This window comes from Phyllostomus discolor, chromosome 12, assembly GCF_004126475.2.
Source record: "Phyllostomus discolor isolate MPI-MPIP mPhyDis1 chromosome 12, mPhyDis1.pri.v3, whole genome shotgun sequence".
NCBI lineage: Eukaryota > Metazoa > Chordata > Mammalia > Chiroptera > Phyllostomidae > Phyllostomus > Phyllostomus discolor.
Window position 1 is genome coordinate 33,608,690 of NC_040914.2, and position 25,155 is coordinate 33,633,844.

Genomic DNA, 25,155 nt, shown 5'->3' on the forward strand with positions numbered 1-25,155 from the left:
GGGGAGGGGATCAGACACGTCACATGCCAAGGTGTTAGCGTAAGATGGGACAGAGAATGGGGCGTGGGATTCATTCACATGGACTTGGTAATAAGAGAAGCTCAATGGATTGGAGGTTGTGACCGCAGAGTACAGCATCTTCAAGAGAGAACAGGAAGGCCCTGACTGGTGTGGCTCAGTGGGCTGGGCATCATTCTGCAAAGCCAGAGGTCACCGGTCCAGTTCCTGGTCAGGGCACATGCCTGGGTTGCAGGTTGGGTCCTAGCTCGACAACTGATCCATGTTCCTCTCCCTCATTTTCTCCCTCCCTTCCCCCATCTCTGAAATAAATGAGTGAGTGAATGAATGAATAAAATCTTTTTAAAAAGAAATGGGAGAACAGGAATTGAATCCGAGATAGTGGGTGAGCACAGACAACATTTTGAAGGGTTGGGCCTCCAAGAGAATCAAGGAAACGGGGCGATCGCTGGTAGGAGTCCGAACAGGAGAGTTTCCCCTTGTGACAGATGTATAACGTGTACGTGATACCAGGAGTGACGAATGATACGAAGAAAGAGGGACTGCTGGAGGGTCTCAGTGAGTGGTGTGGGGTCCAATTCACTGCTGTGGAGGCTGGCAATGAAAAATAGATTCTTACAGTTCATCTACGGCATCAATAAGAGCCCTAAACCCTCCCTCATAACCAAATTGTGGGTGACTTAGTTGTAAACGCTTTATAAAGTTCCTGCAATATACGAGAGCCCTTCACATTCTCCTATTCGGTCTGTATACTTATACAGGGTGGGGCAAAAGGAGGTTTACAGTTCTGTTGGGAACCACCCTGACTGGTATCAGAAGCTGAAACCCCCGCCTAGCCTAAGGCTAAGGGAACGCCCTTGGAACCGTAAGCCAGCAAGGAGACAAAAGCTTATCTCCCTGGCAGGAATGCTGCTTCTGCTGCTTTATTCATAACTAAACCCCCAAAAGCTTGGTCGGTTAGCCAAAGACGGGTAAGATTCCCCACGGGGGGAACGACCTAAGCCAGGCACGATCACTTTGGGAGGACCCCCAAAAGAAGGATTTGGGGGGCTGCAGCAAAAGGGGGTGATGGACCCTCACTCCTCAGCTTTGGCATAGCCTGAGTTCTCATCTGGGAGAAAATCTCCTTATTGCCTTAGTTCCCTTGCTCCAGCTAATCCTGAAACAATGACAGGGTGGTGCAGCTCTGTGCTGAAAAGGGGCAGATTCCCTGGGTGATCAGGCCTAAGAAAGAACATGTAAATTACTGTGAAACCTTCTTTGTTTAGAATGCTCTCAGTTGAATGAGAGGGGTCCAAGGAGGAAGTTAGTTTGTTCCTCAAAGTCTTACAGCTCTTTGACCCCGACTCAAAATAGACAGGCAGAGTTCCTCGTTTTCTATAGTTCCTTACTTCCCCCTGATAAGTACTGTACTTTATCTGAATTATTATGCAAAATGAGCCCAATAAAAGCAGGTATGGATGGTAAATCGGGGCGCTCCCCACTAGGGGGGGTGGCCATTTCGTCCCTACTTCTCCACAAAAACTAGTTTGTCTCTGTGCATGTTTTTTTTCTCGCGTGTTATCGTCAAGCCATCCACAGCGTTCCATGGTCACTGCTGGCCAGTGACCCACACGCATCATAGTTCATATGGAAAAGACACTAATTAATAAGGAATATGAGGGTAAAAAAGATGTGGTCCATGAACGCAATGGAATACTACTCAGCTGTTAAAAAGAAAAGCACGGATGGACCTGGAGAGTATTATGCTGAGTGAAATGAGCCAGTCAGAGAAAGACAAATGCCATGTGATCTCACTTGTATGTTGAATCTAATGAACAAAACAAAACCAGAGGCGCATACACTGAACAGACCAACAGATCTCATGCGGCAGGGGTGTGAGAAGAACCAGAAGAGTTCAGGCGAAGCACATACATGAATGGCCCACAGACACAGACAACGGTGGGGTGAAGGCAGAGCGGGGCGGGATCCGGATGGAGGAGGGCAAAGGAGACGAGAATGGGGGACATCTGTAACAGCGTCAACAAATAAATAAGCAGCAACAAAAATAACCCCCTTTCACAGGCTTCCACTGTGAACCCATTTTGCCTCACCCTGTATTTACACTGAAGCCCTAGTCTGTCTCCTGCCAAGGCTTTATTTCATCAGGAGACACCTGTTAGGATGACCTTATTCTTCATCATCATGGCCTCCTCTCACACCACGGTGACCTTTCACCCTGTTTTCGGTTGGTCTCCGTTTTGTCAATGGTGGCGCTATTGGCTAGGGACGTCTGGGGCGCTCGCCTGCACCTATTGTACAGTACGTGTGGCAGCCCCTGCCAACGTTTTCCTTTCTGGAGCCAATGTTGTGGATGAACCGGCCCTTAGGGTTCTTTTTTAAATTGTTGACACTATCACAGATGTCCCCCATTCCCCACCACTTTTCCTGCCTCCACCTAGCCCCACAGACCCCCCTCCCCTCTGGCCATCACCACACTTTTTCCTGTGCCAGTGGGTCACATGTGTATGCTCTTTGGCTCCTCCTTCACCTTTCATCCAGTCCGCCCGCCCCGACACCTGTTCCATGCATTCATGCCCATGTTTCTATTTTGTCTGTCAGTTTGTTTTGTTCATTAGATTCCACAAAAAAGTGAGATCATAAGGTATTTGTCTTTCTCTGACTGCCTTATTTCATTCACCATGATAACCTCCAGGTCCATTCATGCTGTAACAAGAGGTAAGATTTCCTTCTTTTTCATGGCTGTGTACTATTTCATTGTGTAAATGTACCACAGCTTTTTTATCTACTCACCTACTAATGGGCACTTAGGCTGTTTCCAGATCTCGGCTATTGTAAATAATGCTGCTATGAAAATAAGGAGTTGCCAATAATACATCTGATAAGGGGTTAATTTCCAAAGTATATAAAGAACTTAGACAATTCAACACTAGAATGACAAGCAACTCAATTAAGAAATGGACAAAGGACCTGAATAGACACCTTGCCAAAGGGGACATACGGACAGCCAACAGACATATGGAAAGATGTCCAACATCACTAATCATCACAGATGCAAATTAAAACCACACTGAGATATCACCTCCCACCTGTGAGAATGGCCACCAACAATAAATCCACAAACAAGAGCTGGCGAGGATGTGGAGAAAAGGGACCATAGTGCACTGCTGCTGGGAATGCAGACTGGTGCAGCCGCTGTGGGAACACAGGATGGAGTTTCCACAAAAAATTAAAAATGGAACTGCCTTTTTGACCCAGTGGTCTCACTTCTGGGAATTTATCATAAGAATCCTGGAACACCAACCTGCAGTCCTCTGGTTTTGGATGCACTGTCTGGCCGGCCAGAGTGGGGAGATGCAGCCCACCCTGCGGACAGGAGGGGAGGTGCTCCGCCTGGCAGCCCTGGTTTTGCTAAGGGTGTGTTTGCCCCTTCGGAGGCCTGGGCCACTCCGAAGCCTCCCTGCTTCGTACTGACCCACCCCACTCACTGGCCTCTAAGCCTCAGGGTTTCCAGCAAGGTAAAGGGAGCTCTGGGCGGTGGGGGAACTTGGGTGGATGGCAAAGCAGATGCCTGCAAGCAAGCAACAGGTGTGTCCAGCTAAATAATACCCACTGTGTTGTGTTATTCAAACCTAGTCTATCCTTACTGCTCTTTGAAATAAGTGAGTGTACAAGATGGACGGAAAATATCTACTACCTCGTACAACAGGGGAAACCCTGCATTTCCCCTATTAATTCTGTCACTTTGCTTTTGTAGTTGCTGAAGGAACGTAATTACATGAATATAAATTTAAAATGAGTTTAACTTTCTAATGCTTTTAACTTTTCTCTACTAACACCTTTGTCTTAAAATTGTTTGATATAAACAAATCTAGAAAATCTTTTTTTTGTTGTTTAATTTCCAATATTACTGCTTACTCTCTACTTTCTTGTGTGTACTATATCCATTTTCTTTCTTACCTTCTTACAAATTTATTACATTTATTCTCATTTTCCCACTTCTTAATTACTATTTCTCAAAACACAACATGTTTGGAGAGGGTGAAGAGGATACAGAATGTTGCATACGAGAAGCGTGCATCTGAGTTACAGACCGGATTAACGGCAGCCACCACCATGCTCTTCCGGCAAAACTACGTCTCCCTGAGAGTCAGCTCTGTTGCCATAGTGATCAGCGGCCACGAGCCGTAGCTGAGCCCTTACGATGGGAACGCGCAGCATGTGGATGGAACCACTGAAACGGTTATCCTCACTGGAGTCTAATCAATCACGTCTTTGCATCTTTTCTTCACGTAACCCACACTCACAAAGGAACCAAATATACTCACTGCCGATACTGAATTTTTAACTCTGCATTTATTTTATTTTACATACATACATATATACACATATTCTGTGTACATGTGCATATATGTACGTATATATTATATATTAAGACATATTCTTTCACATGCAAATGACCTGTCAAGAGACTTTTATGCACATATAGGTCAAAATCACCAAACATAATTATGTATATAAGCAAAGACACTGTGTATAATTAACACTGCCTTTTTATACAAGTGATAAAATTCTACAAATGTCTGCCCACTTAATTCCTACTTACCACTATATGTTTCCAAGCCAGCCCCTACAGGTTTCTTCCTGCTTTTTGTTTCTTTTTAAATGTTATTTCATAATACCCCACTACATGTCTGTTATTTTTTAATCAGTTGCCTACTGAATTTTTATGCATTTTTAAACTTTTACTGTTTTAACAAAGGATACAATTAATATCCTTGCACTTGAGCGATTTCCTGTGTAGAGAACACCTATAAGTCACATTCAGATAAATAGAACAGCTGGACAAGAAGTATGCACAGGCATATTCATGGTTCTGATTGGCATTATCAAAATTTCCTCTAGGACCCTGGCTGGGTGGCTCAGTGGACTGAGTGCTGGCCTGTGAAGCTAAAGGTTGAGGTTCAATTCCCAATCGGGGCCCATGCCTGGGTTGCAGGCCAGCCAGTTCCCCAGTTGGGGGACACTCAAGAGGCAACCACACTTTGATGGTTTTTTTTCTCTCTCCTTTCCCTCCCCTCTCTCTAAATACAAAGAAATGAAACATGTTTAAATTTTTTTCTCTATGGAAAATGTACCAATGACACACCTACAAGCAATATTTGAGCACGCTGATTTCCCCAACTCTCACTGGGGTGTGCTTTCAAATGGGTGGGTCTCCGACAAATTCAGGGGAAAAGACTGAAATGCAGTGTGGTTTTAACAAGCTGTGCACTGTTAGTGATGTCCGACAACTTCTGTCCTTAATGAAAACTATTTGCACTTTATTTTCTGTGCAGGGTGTATCTTCCTATTTGTCAATTTCACTACGAAGTTGTCAGTCTTTTGTCTTAATGGATCACATTAAAAATACAAAAATAAGCTCCTGTCCTATTTTACGAATTCTGGTTTTTTTGCACATTGGTGCTTTTTTCCGGTTCCACTCCTGTCGATCCTGTTCCGCTCATTGATAACGCAGCGCAGCGGCTGAGTGGAGGGCCCTGGGGTCAGGTAGTGCCACCCTTGCGGCCATGGGAACAGCCCTTCACCTGCCTGAGCCAGGGTTCTCAGAGCTGCTGTGAGGGGATGAGAACAGTCCTCACCTCTCAGGGCAGTGGAAAGGACTAAGGGAAGTGACACAGCCTGGAACAGAACCAGCTCCATATGGCTGCTACAGTTACGGTCAAGATATCCTTCAAGGCTCCTGTCAATCATGTCACAGAAGGGCCTTTCTGACTGTATGACTTTAAGTGAAAAATGTATCCTGTGTTGTTTCTGCACGTTTTTGGTTTCATGTTCTCATTTGAAATCTCGATGCACGTGGAATTTATATGGCATGCAGTTGGACATGGGGAGGCCGGGGCCACTCCGTGGTAGTTCTCAAGATGACTCCTGACTTCACCCAGAGTGTTTTATTGAACAGCCCGTTATTTTTGCTATAATCTTTATCACAAACTCAATTCTCGTGTGCGCCTGTGTCCATTTACAGACCCTTTTACGTACATTTTTTCTCTCTCAGGTCAAGTGCCAGTACCTCACTCTCTGTATCGCTGACACATGATGCTATGTCTTAAGATCTGGTAGGGTTCAAGGGCGGATTATTTTTCCATTCTAAAACACTCAGGTTCCACTGGCTTTTTCATGTGGGTTTTCACAACAGTTTTATTTGTTTGTTTATTTTTATTAGCTACATGTGATCTATTTTTACTTGTTTCAGTCTGGGCTGCTCTTTTTTTTTTTCAAAGATTTTATTTATTTATTTTTAGAGAGAGGGGGAGGGAGGGAGAAAGAGGGGGAGAGAATCATGAATGTGTAGTTGCCTCTCACGTGGCCCCCACTGGGGACCTGGCCTGCAACCTAGGCATGTGCCCTGACCAGGAATTGAACTGGCGACCCTTTGGTTCACAGCCTGTGCTCAATCCACTGAGCCACGCCAGCCAGCGCTGTTTGGACTGCTCTTAACAAAACACCATCAAATGGGGGCTTAAACAACACACCATCACTTCTCCCAGTTTTGGAGGTGGGGGTCTGAGGTCAGGGGACCCCAATCTAGCTGTGTCCGCATGTGGTGAGGACAGAGGGGGCACCTCTCTCCTGTCTCTTCTTCTCAGGGCACTAATCCCATTTGTGAGCACTCCTCTCCCATGACCAAATGACCTCCCAAAGGTCCCACCTCCAGGTCCCATGACACTGGGGATTAGGGCTCCTTCAGTACATGAATTTGAGGAGAGTGATATAAACAGTTAGTACATAGTATTCTACCCTGACCCTTAAAATTCTCACATGCAAAATACACTCATTTTCTCCAACAGCCCCCGAAGTCTTAACCCTTTGCACTGTCAGCTCCGATGTCTCAAGTCCAAATGGCCATCTATGTATCATCTAAATGAGCTATGGAAGAAACTCGAGCACTACCCATCCTCCCCCCTGAGCCTGGGAAACCAAAAGAGGTTATGTTCTCCCAAAACTGCAACAGGGAGACAGGCAAAGCGCACACGAGCTCCCATTCCAAAAGGGGGAGACGGGAAAGAGGAAGTTACCGAGCAAGTCCAGTTCCCAACAAGGCCAACCCCACATCCTCAGCTTTGGGAGGGATCCCTTTGGTCCTCTGCCCTGCTTTCTGGACGCTGAGGCCGTAGTCCCTTCCACACAGCTCTACCAGGTGGGGTCACACCCCAGGGCTGACAGGTTAGGGTCATGCCCCCACGGTTCCGGGCAGCCTCATCCCCAAGGCTCACAGCAGAGGCTGGATGGCCTGTAGAAAATGAGGTGATGGCCCCTCCTTACAATTGCAGAGACCCTGATGGTCTCTGAGTGACCACTGGGGCCAGTTTCCCCCAGCCTGGAAGAGCAGAACATGGTCAGAGCCAAACACCTCTTGGTCGAGGCCTGTAAAATCCAGGATCTAAGAGCCTTTCTTTTTCTTTTTTTTTCCAATTACAGTTGAGATCCAATATTATTTTATATTAGTTTCAGGCATAGGTATACAGCAGGGGTGTCAAACTCATTTTCATCAGGGGCCACATCAGCCTCGTGGTTGCCTTCAAAGTGCTGAGTATAATGTTAGGACTGTGTAACTACTCCTTAACTAGGAGCAAGGAGCTTGGCACTGCCACTGGGTAGAAACAAAGTGCCAGGCCAGATAAAACAAGGTGGAGGGCCGCATTCAGCCCACAGGCCTTGTGTTTGCCACCTGTGGTATACAGCATAGTGCCTGGAAAATTATATAATTTACAAAGTGATCCCCTGATAATTCTAGTACCCACCTGGCACCATACACAGTTATTACAATATTATGGACTGTATTCCCTGTGCTGTACTTTACATCCCTGTGACTGCTCTGTAACCAGTCTGTACTTCTCAACCCCTCACCTTTTTCACCCAGCCCCCAACCCCTCTCCCACTGGCAACCATCAGTCTGTTCTCTGTGCCTATGAGCCTGGTTCTGTTTTGTTTATGACAGAGAAAGCAAGAGTATACAATGAGGTACAGACAGTCTATTCAATAACTGATGCTGAGCCCTGGCTGGTGTGGCTCAGTGGATTGAGGACCAGCCTGCAAGCCAAAGGATCGCTGGTTCAATTCCCAGTCAGGGCACATGCCTGGGTTGCAGGCCAGGTCCCCAGTAGGGGATGTGTGAGAGGCAACCACACACGGATGTTTCTCTCTCTCTCTTTATCCTTCCCTTCCCCTCTCTCTAAAAATAAATAAACTCTTTTTAAAAAAATGAGTGGTGCTGAGAAAACTGGACAAATACACGCAAAATATAAAATTCAACCACCTTTTTATACAATATACAGGAATAACTCAAAATGGATTAAAGGCTTAAACGTAAGACTTAAAACCATAAAAATCCTACATTAAGAAAGCATAGGCAGTAAAATCTCTGACATTTCTCCTAGCAATATTTTTTCTGATATACCTTCTCAGGCAAGGGAAACAAAAGAAAAAATAAAACAGCAAAGGAAACCATCAGTGAAATGAAAAAAAAACAAAAAAAAACAAAACTGAACCGAAGAAGATATTTGCTAGTGATACATGCAATAGGGGGTTAATATCCAAAATGTATAAATAGCTCACATTACTCAACACCAAAAAACCCCCAAATGATCCAATTAAAAAATGGGCGGAGGACCCGAACAGACACATCTCTGAAGAGGACATACAGAGGCCCAATAGACATATGAAAAGATGCCCAATGTCGCTAATCATCAGGGAAATGCAAATTAAAACCACAGTGAGCTATCACCTCACACAGGTCAGAACAGCTATTACCAAAAGACAAGGAACAGAACAATTGGCAAGGAGGTGGACAGGGGAAACCCTTGTCCACTGTTAGAGGGACTGTAAACTGGTCCAGGCACTCTGAAAAGCAATACAGATGTTCCTCACAAAATTAAAACTATTATATGATCCAGCAATTCCACTTCTGGGTATCTACATGAAGAAGAAAATTAGTCCTGGCTGGTGTGGCTCAGTGATTGAGCACTGAGTGCTTTTGGTTTGGCCTGCAAACCAAAGGGTCGCTGGTTCGATTCCTGGTCAGGGCACATGCCTGGGTTGCAGGCCAGGTCCCCAGTGAGGGTGCGAGAGGCAACCACACAGTGATGTCTCTCTCCCTCTCTCTCTCTACCTCCTTTCCCTTCTCTAAAAATGAATAAAGTCCTTTTTTTAAAAAAAGAAGAAAATCAAAACACTAATTCAGCCCTGGCCAGGTGGCTCTGATGGTTGCAGGTTCAACCCCCCACTTGGGGTGCCTTTGGGAGGCAATTGATTGATGCTTCTCTCTAAGGTCAGTGAACACACCCTCGGGTAAGGATTAAAAAACAACAATAAAACACTAATTCAAAAATGCACAATTGACTCTGAAGAACAAAGGTTTTAACTGTATGCATCTACTTATATGTGGGTTTTTATTAATAAATGTACAGTTGGCCCTCCGTATCCCCAGGTTTCGCATTCGTGGTTTCAAGCAACTACAAAATGAAAACAGCACCTTCCACCTGCTGCTGGAAACCCAGATGTAGGGATACAGCATTCTACACCATTTCATATAAGGGATTTGAGCATCTGTGGATTTTTGGTATCTGCAGGGGGTCCTGGAACCAATCCCCAGCAGATATCAAGGATGACTGAAGTTTTGGGGAATCAAAAGTTATACAAGTATTTTTTGGCTGCTTGGGGTGTTGGTGCCCTAACCCCCATTTTGGGGGTCCATTGTATAGCACCTCTATGTTCATTGGTCATTTAAAATAGCCAAGATGAAAACAACCTAAATATCCAGTGATAGAGGAATGGATACATATATACAGTGAAATACTACTCAGTCGTAAAAAAATAAATAATCAAATCTTGTCCTTGTGACAATACGGATGAAACTCGAGTGTGTTTTGCTAAGTGAGATTAGCCAGGCAGAGAGCGACAAATACCGTACAATTTCACTTACATGGGGAATCTTCAAAAACAAAACAAGGCCAGACTCACAGATACAGAGGACAGATTGGCTGCCAGGGGGAAAGAGGGTTGGGAGATGCATAAATGAGCGAGGGAGGTGGAAAGGGACAGAGTCCCAATGTCAAGGCAAGTACGTCACAGACCTAACAAACAACATGGGGACGGTGGTTAACATCACGCTGACTTCGAACGGTGAGGCCAGGCGACTGGGCTGACTGTGGCAATCACGACACACCGTGTGCAAGTGCTGAGTTGCAATTTCATACACTTGACACAAACATGGCACACCGAATTACACTGCAATGAAATAACAACACTTGATGTGTTTCATTTTTTCAGGTTTTAAAGTTTATTCCTATGCACTTTAAATTACTGTTTCCGTAACAAGTAGGTCTTCATCACATTTCCTACATGATTGTTGTTTTATACATAATTTTCTTAGCACCTTACTGATTTTCACTTTTTGAAGTTTGCCAGATAGTTTTAGATTTTCAACACGCAGTATTCTATCACCTTCTCACTGAAATTTTCGTCTCATTTTTTTGTTTTTGTATGCAATGCATTATCAAAATAATTTTAACTGTCAGTAAAGAGAGGGCATCTACCTGTTTGTGCCTGACCTGAGCAGATCTGATTAGTTTCCTTTGCCTTACTAAAAAAAAAGATAAAAGTGCAGAGATATTTTTATTCCAATTTCTAATATTTATTTTGATGTCTTTGCAACATTTTGCATAAATTTGACCGTGTGTGCACTGGTTACCCTTTGGCATACATTATGTCACACAATGAAATAGTATTAAGCCATAAAAAATGCAGGGCTCCCCTGCCATTAGTAAAGCCATGAATGACCCTTGAGGCGTTACACCAAGTGAAACACGTTAGAGAGAGGCAAGCACCACATGATCTCATTCATACATCCAATCTACAAAACCAAAACTCACAGAAACAGACAAGGCATCGGTGGCTTCCCGGGGCAGATTGGGGAGAGGAGGGAAATGGAGGAAGGTCACAGGATAAAAGTTCTGAGATGTCCAGAATTAAATGACAGGGGCTGGAGCGTGAGAGCGAGACGGGAGTGACCGGAGCTCATGGCTGTGGGCCAGCTGACAAGACTGCTCACATCGCTGTGGGTGTGTTGGCTGACTGTGTGCTGGCTGACTGTGTGCTGGAGCTTTGAATCCGCTTCCAGGCAACTGTCTGAAAACAGGGAGCCGACAACCAGACACCTCTGCATCCTGTGTGAACTCTCAAGACTGCCGCCCACACTCAAAAGCAGGCCCTATTTCTTCCTTACAGACTGTAAGCTTTCTCCTTTAAGTTTTGATCAACTTCACAATTTATCTGTTTATTGATTTTTTCCAAAGAAGCAGTTTTTTTACCATTTTCTAACCCAGTAATTTTTGCTTTAATCTTATTTCTGATTATGTGTGTTATGTTTGCATGTATGTTGTTTCTTTAAAGTTTACAGATTTGGGTACCTATTTTATTATGTAATTTGCCGTTCTCAACCGTGTATATTATATTAGTGTTTAAAATTAGCTTTACTCTGAGCACAGATTCAGTACTATCCTATAGAGCATGGTATGTATAATTTTAAATTACTCTGTCCTGCTAAATGATTTGGATTCACTCTTCCCTCAAATTATTTTTGAGACACTTAAAGAAATTTTCACGTGGGAGTGGCTTATTTTCTCGCACTGACATCAGAGAATGTTACCTATACGACTCATTAATTTCTCAATTTATTTGACAGTTTCATTGTGATCCAATACCATCATTTTTTATTAGTGCCCATTGGATACTGGAGAATGTGACATGCTGTATATTTTCACGGCAAAAATTCTGACCAGTACTAATTCACTTTTTCTGCACTAGCGCTGGGTCATTTTCCAAAAACCCCTTTTGCCACCCATGCCCAAACCTATTCCACGCCGAGACTGTGGTTCGGCATCCGCTGTGGAAACGGACCATCCCCACAAGCTGTTTACCAACAGCGCAAAACAGAGCGGCTCATGGGCATCGATTACGAACTGGAAAGGTTTCCCCTTTTATGCCGCGGAAGTTCGGCAAACGGATTCAGTGACAGGGGGACAATCATCTCAGAGGGGAAAGGGGCACCGGGTGAAGTGTTAGCATCTTTGCAAGTCTGTACACCCGCCAACTTCAGACACACGAAACGCGGGCAGAGCAGACTTGCTTTTTCGCGAGGCTGGAATCAAACCTTCCGGACAGACCCCGGACCGAGTCCGGGGTCCCTGTGGGGGAGGGGCCGCACACACGGCGCATCGCCCGCAGACCCAGCCTTTGTGTGCGGAGCAAGCGCTCCTTTGTTCCCCGCTCCAACAGGGCGGCCGCTGCCGAGCGGAGCGGGGGTCTTCACCGGCTGGCACTGGGGACGCATTTCCCAGTTCGTTCTCGGTGACTTCCCGGTTATCCGACCTCTTTCTGAATGAGCTGATGAGGGATAGGGTATGTCCTATTTTTTTAATTTCACCTTACTTCTTATTTTACTCAGGCAGGCATCCATCCCAAATAATACATTTCTATTGTTTACTATATCTCCACGATTAGAAGAGCATTTTCAGTTTTACCTGAATAACTTTTGCTGTAAAAACAACAACTTGGTGTCTTTGAAATTATGACCATAAAGGTTATGAGCCCCCTTTTAATGAAAATAATAAAAATAATACTACCTTCCTTCAAGTTCCAAAGATTCCCAAAGAGAAAAATTGAGTATTAATTCTTGTGTAAGCTCTGTTCAGGTCCACAAACACACATCAATCCCACTTTTATTGCTGCCATTTAAAAAATACCACGTGGCTCACGCTCCTTGCCCAATTATACCTGATGTTCACAACAGCCCTGCAAAGTATGTGCTGTTGTACCCATTTCTCACATAAAGAAACTGAAGTGTGGAAAATTAAACTAACTTGCTCTGGAATGCATGGCTGGTAAGGGGCTGAGACAGGATTCAAACTACCCTTTTCCTGTTGCCCGAATGTTTTATCTCCTTCACTAACCCTCATCTCACTGAGTCCCCTGAACTTTATCATTACTGTCTGGTGCAAGATCCTATTTGAATTGAACTGTGCCATTGTACATTAGGTAGTGCATGTCAGGACGGTGTTCAGAGCCTCCCATGTGCAGCTTAAAAATCCCTCTTTGGCCCTGGCTGGTGTAGCTCAGTGGATGAGGCGCCAGCTGTGAACCAAAGGGTCACTGGTTCAATTCCCACTCAAGGCACATGCCTGGGTTGCAGGCCAGGTCCCCAGTGGGAGCCACATGAGAGGCAACCACACAATGATGTTTCTCTCCCTCTCTTTCTCCCTCCCTTCCCTTCTCTCTAAAAACAAATAAAATCTAAAAAAAAAATCTCTTTGACAGCTTAGCCAGCACTGGGAGCTCACTGAGCCTTTAGTGTCAGTGTATCTTGAGTGGCCCCACCTTGTCCTGTTCTTGGGTGGTTTGGTCATGTAAGCTCTCCTGACCCTGTGTTTTTGGGATGACCCTGGAGGTGGATGTATGTCTGGAGGCATCCAGGGCCTCCTGATGGGTGAACTCTTTGAATAAGAGGAATCAGGAGGGAAGGACTATGGCAATGACCCCAGTGAAAGCAGGAGGAGATACTTCCACGTAGAATCAGGAATCAGGTAGCAGGGGGAGGCAGTGTACAAAATAGGAGAGGCCGAGGCATATTCTGAGAAGGGGACCCAGAAACACTGAGCCTGACAGCCCACCGATAATGCCCCGAGGCTCCCACACTCTGTAGGAGCTGGTTGTGTCCACCCCTCTGCTGAGTGTGTATATGTGGGACCACCGTGACTGTGACCTGAACACACACCGAGTTCCATTCACTGTCCCACTGATTTATATCCATAGGCCACAGCGATATCGGCAAGTAATTTAACCTCTCTACTTATGTACCTCATCAGGATGGCACGGGAAATTATAGTAAGCTGGTTCGAAAAATTAAATTCGTGCTTTGCAGAGTGCTCAGTACAGGGCAGAAACTCTGCAAATACACTGTCAGACAGTCAGCAGGCCTCCAATGTATTTTCAGCTATCTTAGCCCAGAGAAGAGCACTCTTCAATGAATTCACACAGCATTCCATACAGGCCCATGAAACTGTTAAAACCGGGCTGTTTAGCTCACATTATTTCCTTGTTCCATTATTGAAAAGATGTATTAAAATCTGTCACTCAGGTTTTGTATTTTCTATACTTATCAATTATTTATTTATTTGTATATCTGATGCTAAGTGATCAAAATACAAAACTGGAATAGCTTTGTCTTCCTGGTAAATTACAACTTAATGTTTATGTGTCATCCTATTTATCTGACAATGCATTTACCCTGCATATGCATTCTACTGAGAAGTCATAGAACCTGCCTGATTAATTTTTCCATCCTATCACTCTTAGTGTTTCTGTATTCTGGTATTTCAGATGTGTATTTTAAATAGCATACAGTTTCATTTTAATTATCATCAAGACTGAAAAATATTTCACTTTTATTTTAAATCCCTTGTACTTAACCTAGTTATGGTGTGTTTGTGTTATAAGCTTTTCTGCATCACTACTGTGTTTAGTTTTCAGTTCTTTCTAGGTTTCAGGCTTTTGCCTTTCCATTCTTGTATTCTGACTAGTTTCAACATTTTTATTTTTCTTTTGTGATCTTTTCACTTCCATGCAGAAAACTCTTGTCAAAAGCCCATTGTGTGGATGGTCTAGCGATGACTGAGAATACCGAATGCAAGGCACGGAGTCCAGAATCGTGCTGTGGACTCCACACGCACGCACACTTCTGCACTTACAACAGCAGGGTGAGCTGTTAATGCCATCAGGGAAATCGCCAGTGTCCTACTTGGCAAGCCCTTTAAGGTCTGTGCCATATTTGGCCAGATCCACTTGAACACCCTTTTTCATTAAAGGCAAATCCCGGTAGCCTGGGAAAGGAACCAACGAATTATCCATTCATCTCACACTCACACAAAAGTGAATGCTGCCAGCCTTTGACCTTTAGCATCCAGTTCTGTATTTATTTTATTACACACACAGTACACTGCATTACGAGATATATACGTCCTTTATATGTTTTCAGATAAATAACTTTTATACTCACTGATACGCATATATGCTTATATATAATTCTTAAATATATACTTCCACATATAATTTCACATCAAGTTAAGCAGGATGAAAACATGTAAACATATACACCTGGTTCTGGTCAAGTAAAACACAAACGCACGAGGTCACCACAAGTTAAAAAGTGCACTTGAAAGGAATCAGGGAAGGAACAGACATGTAAACAGCGGAGACGAGCAGCTGCACGCACAAGGCCCCCCGAGGGTCCATTTCTTAAAGCTGTAGCAGCAAAAACTTCCTCGTTCAGTTAAGACTTCTCCCTTCACCCTGTCCCATTTACTCTTGAGGGGCTTCAAAATGAGTGTGGAAATCCTGTAAACACTAGACTAGAACTGAGTCAATCCTGTTGAAAACAGAGATGACAAAATAAACCATAAACTGACAGCAATGATGCATTTCACCAAACAACAAGTTTAAAAACGTTTTGTGACTTTTGTGACACACCACACTCCTAGGGGGAGAGAAATGGGGATGGGCAAGAAAACGGATGGATGATCTATAGAAATGGCTCCGACAGCTGCCGTACATGGTAGATGTGTCTATAAACAGGGAACAGGCAACGGCCGATGACAGAGCCTCAGCACACTACACCACATGCCACAGCGAAATGCCACAGACTCAAGCGGGTATATTTTCCCAGCGCCCCATGGAGCAAGTCCCACTTGGGTGTCTGAGGAAAGCTCCTTATCTCCCAGTGAAAAAAAACACTTAAACAACAACAGACTGGCCAGCCAAAGCATGACAAGCTCTTTTTTACTGCTTTGAAAGAGCATGCGGCCCTCTCCCACCTGCTCAGGCTCCGAAGGTCTCCTGGGGTGACCGCCGGCTGCCCCATTCCCCTGCCTCTCAGGCTCCTCCTCCTCCTCCTCCTCCTCTCCCTGGCCCTCAGGATCTGCATGCTTGTAAAGACAGGTCGCTCCAAAGGGACAGCAACCCCTGCCTGGAATATGATACCTGCAGGTCTTGGTTCTCAGGGTCGCCTTGTACTTCCGAATAAGTTCCTCCTTCTCTTGTTCCTCCTCCACCCAGAACTCACTGGGAATGACAAGGTTGGAGGTGACCCTGCACTCCGGGCAGGATTTGATAAGCCTGTTCCTAAACTCTCTGGCAGTCCTCCACCTGCGGATGCACTTAAGACAGAAGGAGTGGTTGCAGTTGGAGAGGATGCCAAAGCGGCAGTCATTGGGGTTGGCTTTCTCATAGATAACCTCCATGCAGATGCCACACACTTTGTCCTTGCTGCGCTGCACGGCAAACGAGTGTTCCATATCTCTTTCGTGCATTTCAATGCAGGCTCTTATGTGGTCTGCCCGCTGGTCAGCATCCATCGGGTGCAAGACCTGCCGCCCACACAAGTCGCATATCTCTCCGTGGAGATACGCACAGCTCTCCCCACGAAAGCACTGCCCCATGGCAGCATCGCGGCAAAGCTGCGTCCCCGTGCCCAGAGCAACGTACTCCCACTCAGGCACCGAGCTCTGCGGAGCAGCTTCGGGGGCAAAAACGGTTCCCCGGCCCCGGTAAGGCTGCCCGGGAACAAACTCAACGGCATCCGCCCAGCTTGGCGCCGCTGCCGCCGCGCCCGCCCAGCCTTCCGCACCCGCTCCCTGCGCAGCTTCCAGGCCTGCGCCTTCGCTCTCGGCTTCAAAGAAGCCCCCTTCAGCAGCCGAGCCAATCGCAGGCAAGGAGCGTGAGGACGCAGGAGGGGCGCACGCCACTTCCTGAGGCAGGGGCTCGTCCTGCGCAGCCGCGCTGGGGCCTGGCTCTGCGGAGGCCCCAGGCGGCGACCCGCGGCCCTCCCTGGCCTCCTGCCGGCCCGAAAGGTCGTGGGAGTAGCGACAGTTCTCCCCCTCCTTGCACAGCCCATGCAGATAATACCTGCAGACGACTTGCTTTGTCCAGCTGCCACTGCGGCGCGGGCCGGGCAGAAACCTGGGCACAGCCCCGCCCCCGGAAGCATAGGCAGGCCTGAGACGTGCCGTGCGGAAGGGGGCCGGGCCTGCAGCCGTGGGATGCCGGGTAACCGGGCGTGTCCGGTGGCCGGGCCTCGGAGCACCCTCACCTGCCTCCTGGGCACCTCCTACGGCACCGGCTTCTTCCTGGGGTTCTTCGGGAGCTGCAGGCTCTTCCATTGCACCTTTTACCCCCCAAAACGGTGCCAGAACCGCCCCAGTATCGCTTCTTTTCGGGCTCGAGGCCAGGAGCCGGCACGGTGCTCTTTACAGGGAGGTGCTCACTTTTTTTCGTTCCGTGTCACCCCCACTTCCTGTTACTATAGGTTCCTACCTCTTTCTCGTCCCGGCAGCCAAGCCGGACACTTCCGGTGGGTGCACCGGCAGCTTCCAACCCGGTCCGCGCGAACTGAAAAATCGTATCGCGGGAACACAGACCTCGTGCCTTCTTTGTTCCCGGCAGGCGGACTCCCTGCCTGTCGCCTGTCTCCTGGCCTCTGCCGCCGCAGCCGCGCTGCACGTGGGCTCGTCCGGAGGATGTAATCATCACTTTTTGAGGTTTTGATTTAATCTCTGCGATTCACGCAGACGCATTGCATTTGATTGTTCGGATATATTTGTTTTAAAAATCATTGAATCATAACCATCGTTTCTCCCTCCCATGTTGAAAAGTTCCCTTGTTTTTGAAACATCTCACGTGAATTTTATGAATTACTTTACTGTTCATATTATGTCTTGGGGCTTTTTATTTTTTGTTTGTTTGGTTTTTTTGCCCATGACTGTCACTGATGGAACCTTTAGTCATTTCGTTTTATTGACAAAATTCGCTCTGGTCTTTATTTTCTGGAAATTCATAGGAGCTTCTGTTGAGAATGCTTTTGGTCAACGAGGCATGAGCAGGGAGAACCTTTGATCTGAGTCCATTTTTTGTGCCTTTCTGGCGTCTCAGTTTATTGGGATTTCTGATGGTCCCCTTTCTCCATTATGCGAAAGCTGCAGGCTTCTTTCATTCCTGATGCTGACTTAATAAGCCACTGTTTTCTGTGTGACCCAGGCTTTTATTTTTCTCTTGCTGGTTTAAGTCGTGGCTCCCCTTTGTTTCCCTTGCTTTCTTTCCACCGGGGTTTGTGCTGTATTGTGGTAGGACGGCCTTTCACAGCATATTCGCTACCATCAGCTCACAAGTGGTGCTTTTTAATTTCCACCTGCGAGCTCTTCGTCATTTTGTAGATATATTTAATAAGCTTAGTAAAAAATATTTTATATGTCTACTTTGCTAAGGGTAATGATCCTGAATATATCCTGAATTTTACCAGGTAGTTTTCTGAATATTTTTGAGATATTATCGTGTGTTTTCTCTTTATTCTCTTAATGTGATTATTTGCACTGATAGATTTTTAAAGATTGAACTTACCAGTTTTCCAAGAAGAAATCTGGTATGATGTATCATCATTTTATATAGTACAAAATGTTGTTTGCTAAAAACAAGCTTTTTAGAATGAATTTTATATCCTAAATTTATATTTTAAAATGAGAGAAAGTCTGGATATAGCACATAAATCAGATTGAAGCAAATAATAAAGTTAGGAAATTAATTAAAGAAAAACAAACGTGAAGTAAGGGGAGTGAATCAGACAAAATCCTTTGAAATGATTATTGAAATTTCTGGTGAAATTTATCAAGAAAAATGAATAAGGCACAAATAACCAGGATCAGAAATTTAAAAAGTGGTATCATCACTACATTAATGACACATTAAAAATCATAAAAGAATATCAGGAATGAGGTTAGACTATTAAATCTTAAATTTTATATGAAATGGTCATATTTCTAGAAATACATTTATTAATAAAAATGACACGAGCAGAAATAAGAAACATACATATTGATCTGTTGGATAAATTCATCTGTAGTTAAAAACAATTCTTTTTTTTTTTTTAAATTGAATGTTAAAGATTTTATTTATTTATTTTTAGAGAGGGAAGGGAGGGAGATAGAGAGAGAGAAACATCAATGTGCGGTTGCTGGGGGTTCTGGCCTAGCAACCCAGGAATGTACCCTGGCTGGGAATCGAATAAAAACAATTCTTTAAATGAAAGCTTTTAAAGTTGCCTGAAAAAAAATAGTAAGGCAAAAAGTCTTGTATTTATTATTGCAAGTCCTTTTTAGTACAAAAAGGCAGGCAAAGAAAAGATGTTAAAATTGGAAATGAATTTTTAATGAAAGAGCAAAAATGAAAATACCACATTGGTAAAAATATTAGGTTTAATAAATCCATTTAGCAAGGACATCAGATGGGAGTTCAATATACAAGGTCAGTTGTGTTTCCATACATTGTAATATGACAAAGGTATAATCAATGACACAAAAACATTTAAAATTTGTAGCATTTACACCAACATGAAAAGATACCCATCTGAGGAATTAAACTAATTTAAGTGATGAAACTTGAAATCACGTTTGCTCATGAAGGACTTTCCCACCACAGATGTAGGAATTTTCCTTCTTTCTGTCGTCATGGGACTTTGTATTGGAGACAGCCATTCTCCCAAGGTCTGACTCACTTGTGTTCTATCTCTCCTAAATACATTGGTTCATGGATCTTCCTCTGACAACCCCTAAGAGTTTCGCAGAAGAAAGATTTGGAGCACAGGTGTTTCACAGATTCACAAACATAAGAATCCTGAATATAAACCTATGACTTGTTTAATAGTAATATGTTCCCAGCATTGTGTAAATGATATTTGATCCATTTTTTAATAAACCAGCAGTTCTATGATGATTGTGTATATATGATTTTTAGTGCAATGGACATTAACTCCATGTGGATTTTGAGCAATTGAAATGTAGCTCGAGTGACTTAGGAACTGAATTTGTATTTTTAAAAATGTTTTATTTTCTTTTTAGGCAGAGGGGAAGAAGAGAGAGGGAGATAAACATCAGTGTGGTTGCCCCTTGTGCACCCCCCTACTGGAGACCCAGCCTGCAACCCAGGCATATGCCCTGACTGGGAATCAAAGCGGCAACCCTTTGGCTCACAGGCCAGTGTTCTATCCACTGAGACACACCATCCAGGGCTGAATTTTTTTTTTAAATTTCAGAGTTAATTTAAATAGCCACCCATGACTAGTAGCTACTGTACTAGACAGTGAAGTTCCAGGTAGTGTTTGACCATCTTATTTCCTCAAACAGGAGGGAACAGAGATCCCCTAACCTCCCCAAGGCTGTGATGCTGTCACCAGGCACTGCTTGCTTCCCAGTCTCCACCCCTGTGCTTCCCAATCAAGTTCACATCCCACCGTCTCACAGAGAACCATACCATCTAGTTTTATAGTGCATGAGACAAAATTGCATGTGCACTATCAGAAACTCAAACCCTATCTTCTGCCCTGGCCAGTGTGGCTCAGTGGATTGAGCACTGGCCTGCGAACCAATGGGCTGCTGGTTCGATTCTCAGGACACATGCCTGGGTTGCTGGCCAGGTACCCAATGGGGGACATGCAAGAGGCAAGCATACACAGATGTTTCTCTCCCTCTCTCCCTTCCCCTCTGCCTACAAATAAATAATCTTAAAAAAATAAAATAGTATCTTCTGATTATAGATAGCATGTGAGATTGAATAACTGGAAATATCAGGCAGTGCATCTTGGGAGAAATAAGCAAGTATTTCCCATCCCAGTCAAATTATAATCTCAAAGAACTTTCTCCGTCATAGTCCATTTTCCTGTCCTGTTTCCCCCGCACCCCCAGCACTGATGTGTTCATGCAGTCTCTGAGCATACACATCTGGCCATTTCTCTCAGTTTATTCTACCCCACCCAAAGTACTGTGTGCCTCAAGGGCTGGGACTTTTACTGTGACAAACTTGTGCACCCACAGCAGTCTGCAGGGCTGTGCAGGAATTCTAGCTGGTCAGCATTTGTGGGTTCGAGTCGAAGGAAGGGAGGCAGCATCCCACCTGAGCAGGCAGTGCTCACCCCCTGCTCCCCAGGGAGCAGAGGGGCAATGTGGGAGGTGCTTTACAGCAATGCAACAGTGATACAGTTCAGACAGCCTAACAACAGCCTGAGAGGTGGGAGCATAGCTCAGAAGTGGACTCTACGGACAGACAGAAAAGAACAATCTTTTATCCCAAAGGGCTGAGGCCTGCTGGGTGGAGCCCCACATGGCTGATCAGTCTGTATTCAGAGGACACACATTATCTCATGGCAGTTTCCTCCAGCACACACAGCTGCTTCTGGCCCAGCGCTTAGGTGTGTCTGTGGGTTTGGGGAGTGATCTGGTGGGAGTGGGGATTGAAGGTGAGTATCTAACTTCAGGCATCAGGGGTTCGAATTCTGAACCCAAGAATTCATCTCAAGCAAATGAATCACAGTCTTTTACTTCATCTGGAAAACAATAGGAATAAGTAGTAGTGCTAGTACACTGGTAATAATAATCCCAGTTTGCTCTGAGTATTAAATGAGAGAATTCTTACAAAACAATTATTGCACCACCGCCTGTTACAAGGGGCAGTCTTGGAGAGCCCTGTGGATGTCTTTTGTATTTTAGAATCATCCCAAGAATCCTGCGACCAAAGTCACTGTCCACACCCTCCATTTTGGGCTGTCTGCATGCAGTAGTAATATGTCTCCAGATCCTTGGAAGTTCGGGGCACATGAGAGGTAGTGAGTCAATACTAGTTCTCATGCTGATGGACCAACCGACTTTTATTTTGAAACTTACAGAGGCAGGTGTCTACAACTCTTAATTCCTACGTCCAAGCTCACCAAATTGAATACATTAGTTATGTGCAGTATTTTGTACCTCAGTTACGCTGCAGTAAAGCTGGGAAAACGAAGTTGAGCTTTAAAACCAGGTGAAATAAAATATGTTACTTAAAAAAAAGTTCAATGGTAAACACGTCTTTGCAGTGGGTTTTTTTTTTTTTTTTTTTTTTGCCCCCTCATCCCGTGGGACTCTGCATGGAACAGACTAATTAGCTAATCCTGGGAGACGTGGGCTGTTTCGAGGAATCCACATCAAATGCAAGAAAGTTACTAAAAAAATGCCTTTCTAATTTGATATTTCAGCATGGATATTAAAATAGAAGCATAACTGCCCTGGCCAGGTGGCTCAGTTGGTTGGAGCATCACCCCATGCACTAAAGGTCTGTGGGTTCGATTCCTAGTCAGTGTACACAGGTTGTGAGTTCAGTCCCCAGTCAGGGGTGTACCAGAGGCAACCAATCGATGTTTCTCTCTCACATCGACATTTCTCTCTCTGAAACCAATAAACATACCCTCTAGTGAGGATTAAAAAAACCCCTGTAACTGCTGCGCAAACCACTCCATTTGGCATCATAAAAATTGCTCTAGTGACAGAAGCCACACTGAATTATCTACATTGTAATTAAACACTGAAAATTTCAATAAACCTTCCAGGTGCTTTTCCACAAGTGCCTACAGTTCAGCTATGTGTATGCTTTAGTGTGCTTAGCAGAATTTTGTCATATTCATAGTGATATGGTTTACCTAAATTTTTTTCCAACATGCTTAAATTTTAATGTCTAGCTATATGAAGTAGCTTACATAAGGCTAATCAGAAAACTAGTAGACACGGGGCAAATACATAAAATCAATGTGTGAAGGACTTAGCGTACAGCTAATTATGTTAAAAAGTCAGAACCCAAGAGCAAGCATGAAATAACCTAAAGAACCTATGCATTATTGAAAAATCACAAAGAAAATTAGAAAGTAGCTTCAAATGAACAACAACAGAAATATAAAATATTAAGACATTTAAGATGCACCTAAAGCCATGCTTAGAGGCAAAATTTATTGCCTTAAATACAGGGTCTGGCAGAACACCGGCCTGAGTGTGGTCAGCAGGGTAATAATATCAGTGTAGGAATTTATAGTTTTAATTTGAACAGTTCACCTAAAATCTCACACAGTGGGCTTGAGTGTGATATTGTTATGTTCCAGAATGACATGCTTATGATTTTGTAATAAAAGATTTTGTAATTAAAAAGGGGCATTGTTTGTGCCAGACCCTGTCCGTTAAGAAGGAAGGAAGAAGCTTTGCTTCTGGAAGAAAAAAACACAAAGGCAAAGGGAACAGATGGGGGAAGGCTGTCACAGCAATGCTGGAGTCCCCTTGCCGCCTTCCCTTCAGGAAAGGCCACAGGGGTCGCGTCACAGCTGCACACAGACTTGCCTGCCGTGGCTGTATGAGAAAGGGACAGCTTTAATCTGAATTTTGGGTCCTTAGAGGAGTGATTTTCATTTCTAAAAACATAAACATACTCGCCCTGGCCACATAGCGCAGTTGGTTGGAGTGTCATCCCGTACACCAAAGTTGTGAGTCCGATTCCCAGTCAGGGCACATACTTGGCATGTGAGTTTGATCCTCAGTAGGGGTGCGTATGGGAGGCAACTGGTGGATATTTCTCACATCGATGTCTGTCTTTCTCCTCTCCTTCCCTCCCTCCTGCCTCTCTGTCTAAAATTAAAAACCATTTCCTTGGGTGAGGATGTAAAAAATACATAAATATCAAAACACTCATATAATTTGCCATGTTCCTTTTCCCCTGCAAACGTTTAAGAAGTGATTAAAGGGAATCTCGAACCATGATCTGTAACTGCCCAGGCGATGGAGTTTGTCTCCCATGGAGAACATAAGGAAGTGTATTAATATTTCTGATTACTAAAAAGCAAGATGTGATGGACTGCATACGCGGAGGTGAAACTCCAGAAAGGCTTAGGAATTTTGATACACAGTTGGTACTACTGATTTAACTGATGTATATAAAACCACTGCACCTATCTCCTTTGGTCTGTGCAAACACACTGGACACTTCGGCCAGTCTGCAACGTATGGACGTGAAAGATGTCTCAGTCATTTCAAAAGAGTGAAATAATTCAGAAAATACTCTCAGACCCCAGGCTGGAATTTAGCCAGAAACCAACTATAAGGTCTAACTGGAAATTATTTCTGAGTTAGAACATTAATAAGTATATCTCTAAATAATTCACAGGTCAAAGAAAAAAATCAAGTTAGAGAATATTATGCTTTGATTAATGATGAGGGTGCTTATATGAAATTTTGTGTGCTGGTGGAAAGAATGCTTTCTTAAAAGAGGAAATTTTATAGCTTGAAGTGAATGTGTTAGAAATGAAAAAGTCTGGGTATTTCTGATACAATCACTCAATTCTGGTAATTACCAAAACGGACAATTTTTTTTTTCAATCCTTACGGGAGGATATACTTCCTGATTTGCGAGAGAAATATATCGATTGTATCCGATCAAGGACTGAGCCCCACAACCCAAGTTTGTGCCCTGAAGGGGAAGCAAACCTTTTACGTGTACCGTAAGGTTCGCCAACTCCCGGCCAAGGACCAGTAGGAGTCTGTGGCCTGTTAGGAGCCGGGCCGGGAGGGACGGTCGCCTGAGCTGCACCTCCAGCCCCGCCGAGCCCCCTGCCCCGCCGAGCCCCCTGCCCCGCCCAAACCGATCCAGGGCGGGCGGGAGAGGTCGCCGCCTCCATTGAAACCTGCCTGAACTCCAAGCCTGCTCTGCCCCCTGCCGGCCATTCGTGGGAAAGCCAGACCCTGGAGCTAAAATCATGGGACCGCGGGTGTACGGGGTGATGGCTTCCACCAACTTTGCAACTGCACCAGGACAAGGCAACAAATCTAACCAAATGAAAATTTGTGGAAGGGCTGAAAAAAAATAAGGACATGAATTAATAAAGGAAAACAAGTATATGGAAAGCAGAATAGCCCAAGTTGGTTCTTTAGTAGAATTAAGGATGCAAATTAACCTCTGGTGTGCCTCGCTGAAGAGAAATGTTGATTTTGCAAGTGAACAATATCAAGGTGAGAAGCAGCGATATCCCAAGTGCTCGGACATATTTGAGGGAGATCCTAGGATGGTGTCATGGACAACTTTAGGCTATTAAACATGGAATTGTAGTTGAAATAGCCAGTGTCCTAGAAAACACAAATTATCAAAAGTAAAATGAAAATAAATTGGAAAGATGAAAAGCCTTCTAGCTATTAA

General features: G+C 44.4%; 1 protein-coding gene across 1 annotated transcript; it reads right to left on the reverse strand.

The window, feature by feature from the left end:
* Positions 1-13,412: 13,412 nt before the first annotated feature.
* MKRN3 (makorin ring finger protein 3) lies at positions 13,413-18,079 on the reverse strand. The gene is given in 2 exon segments (XM_028502286.2): positions 13,413-15,820; positions 15,822-18,079. Coding segments are annotated over 2 exon segments (1,554 nt in total). The 5' UTR covers positions 17,292-18,079; the 3' UTR covers positions 13,413-15,736.
* Positions 18,080-25,155: the final 7,076 nt, after the last annotated feature.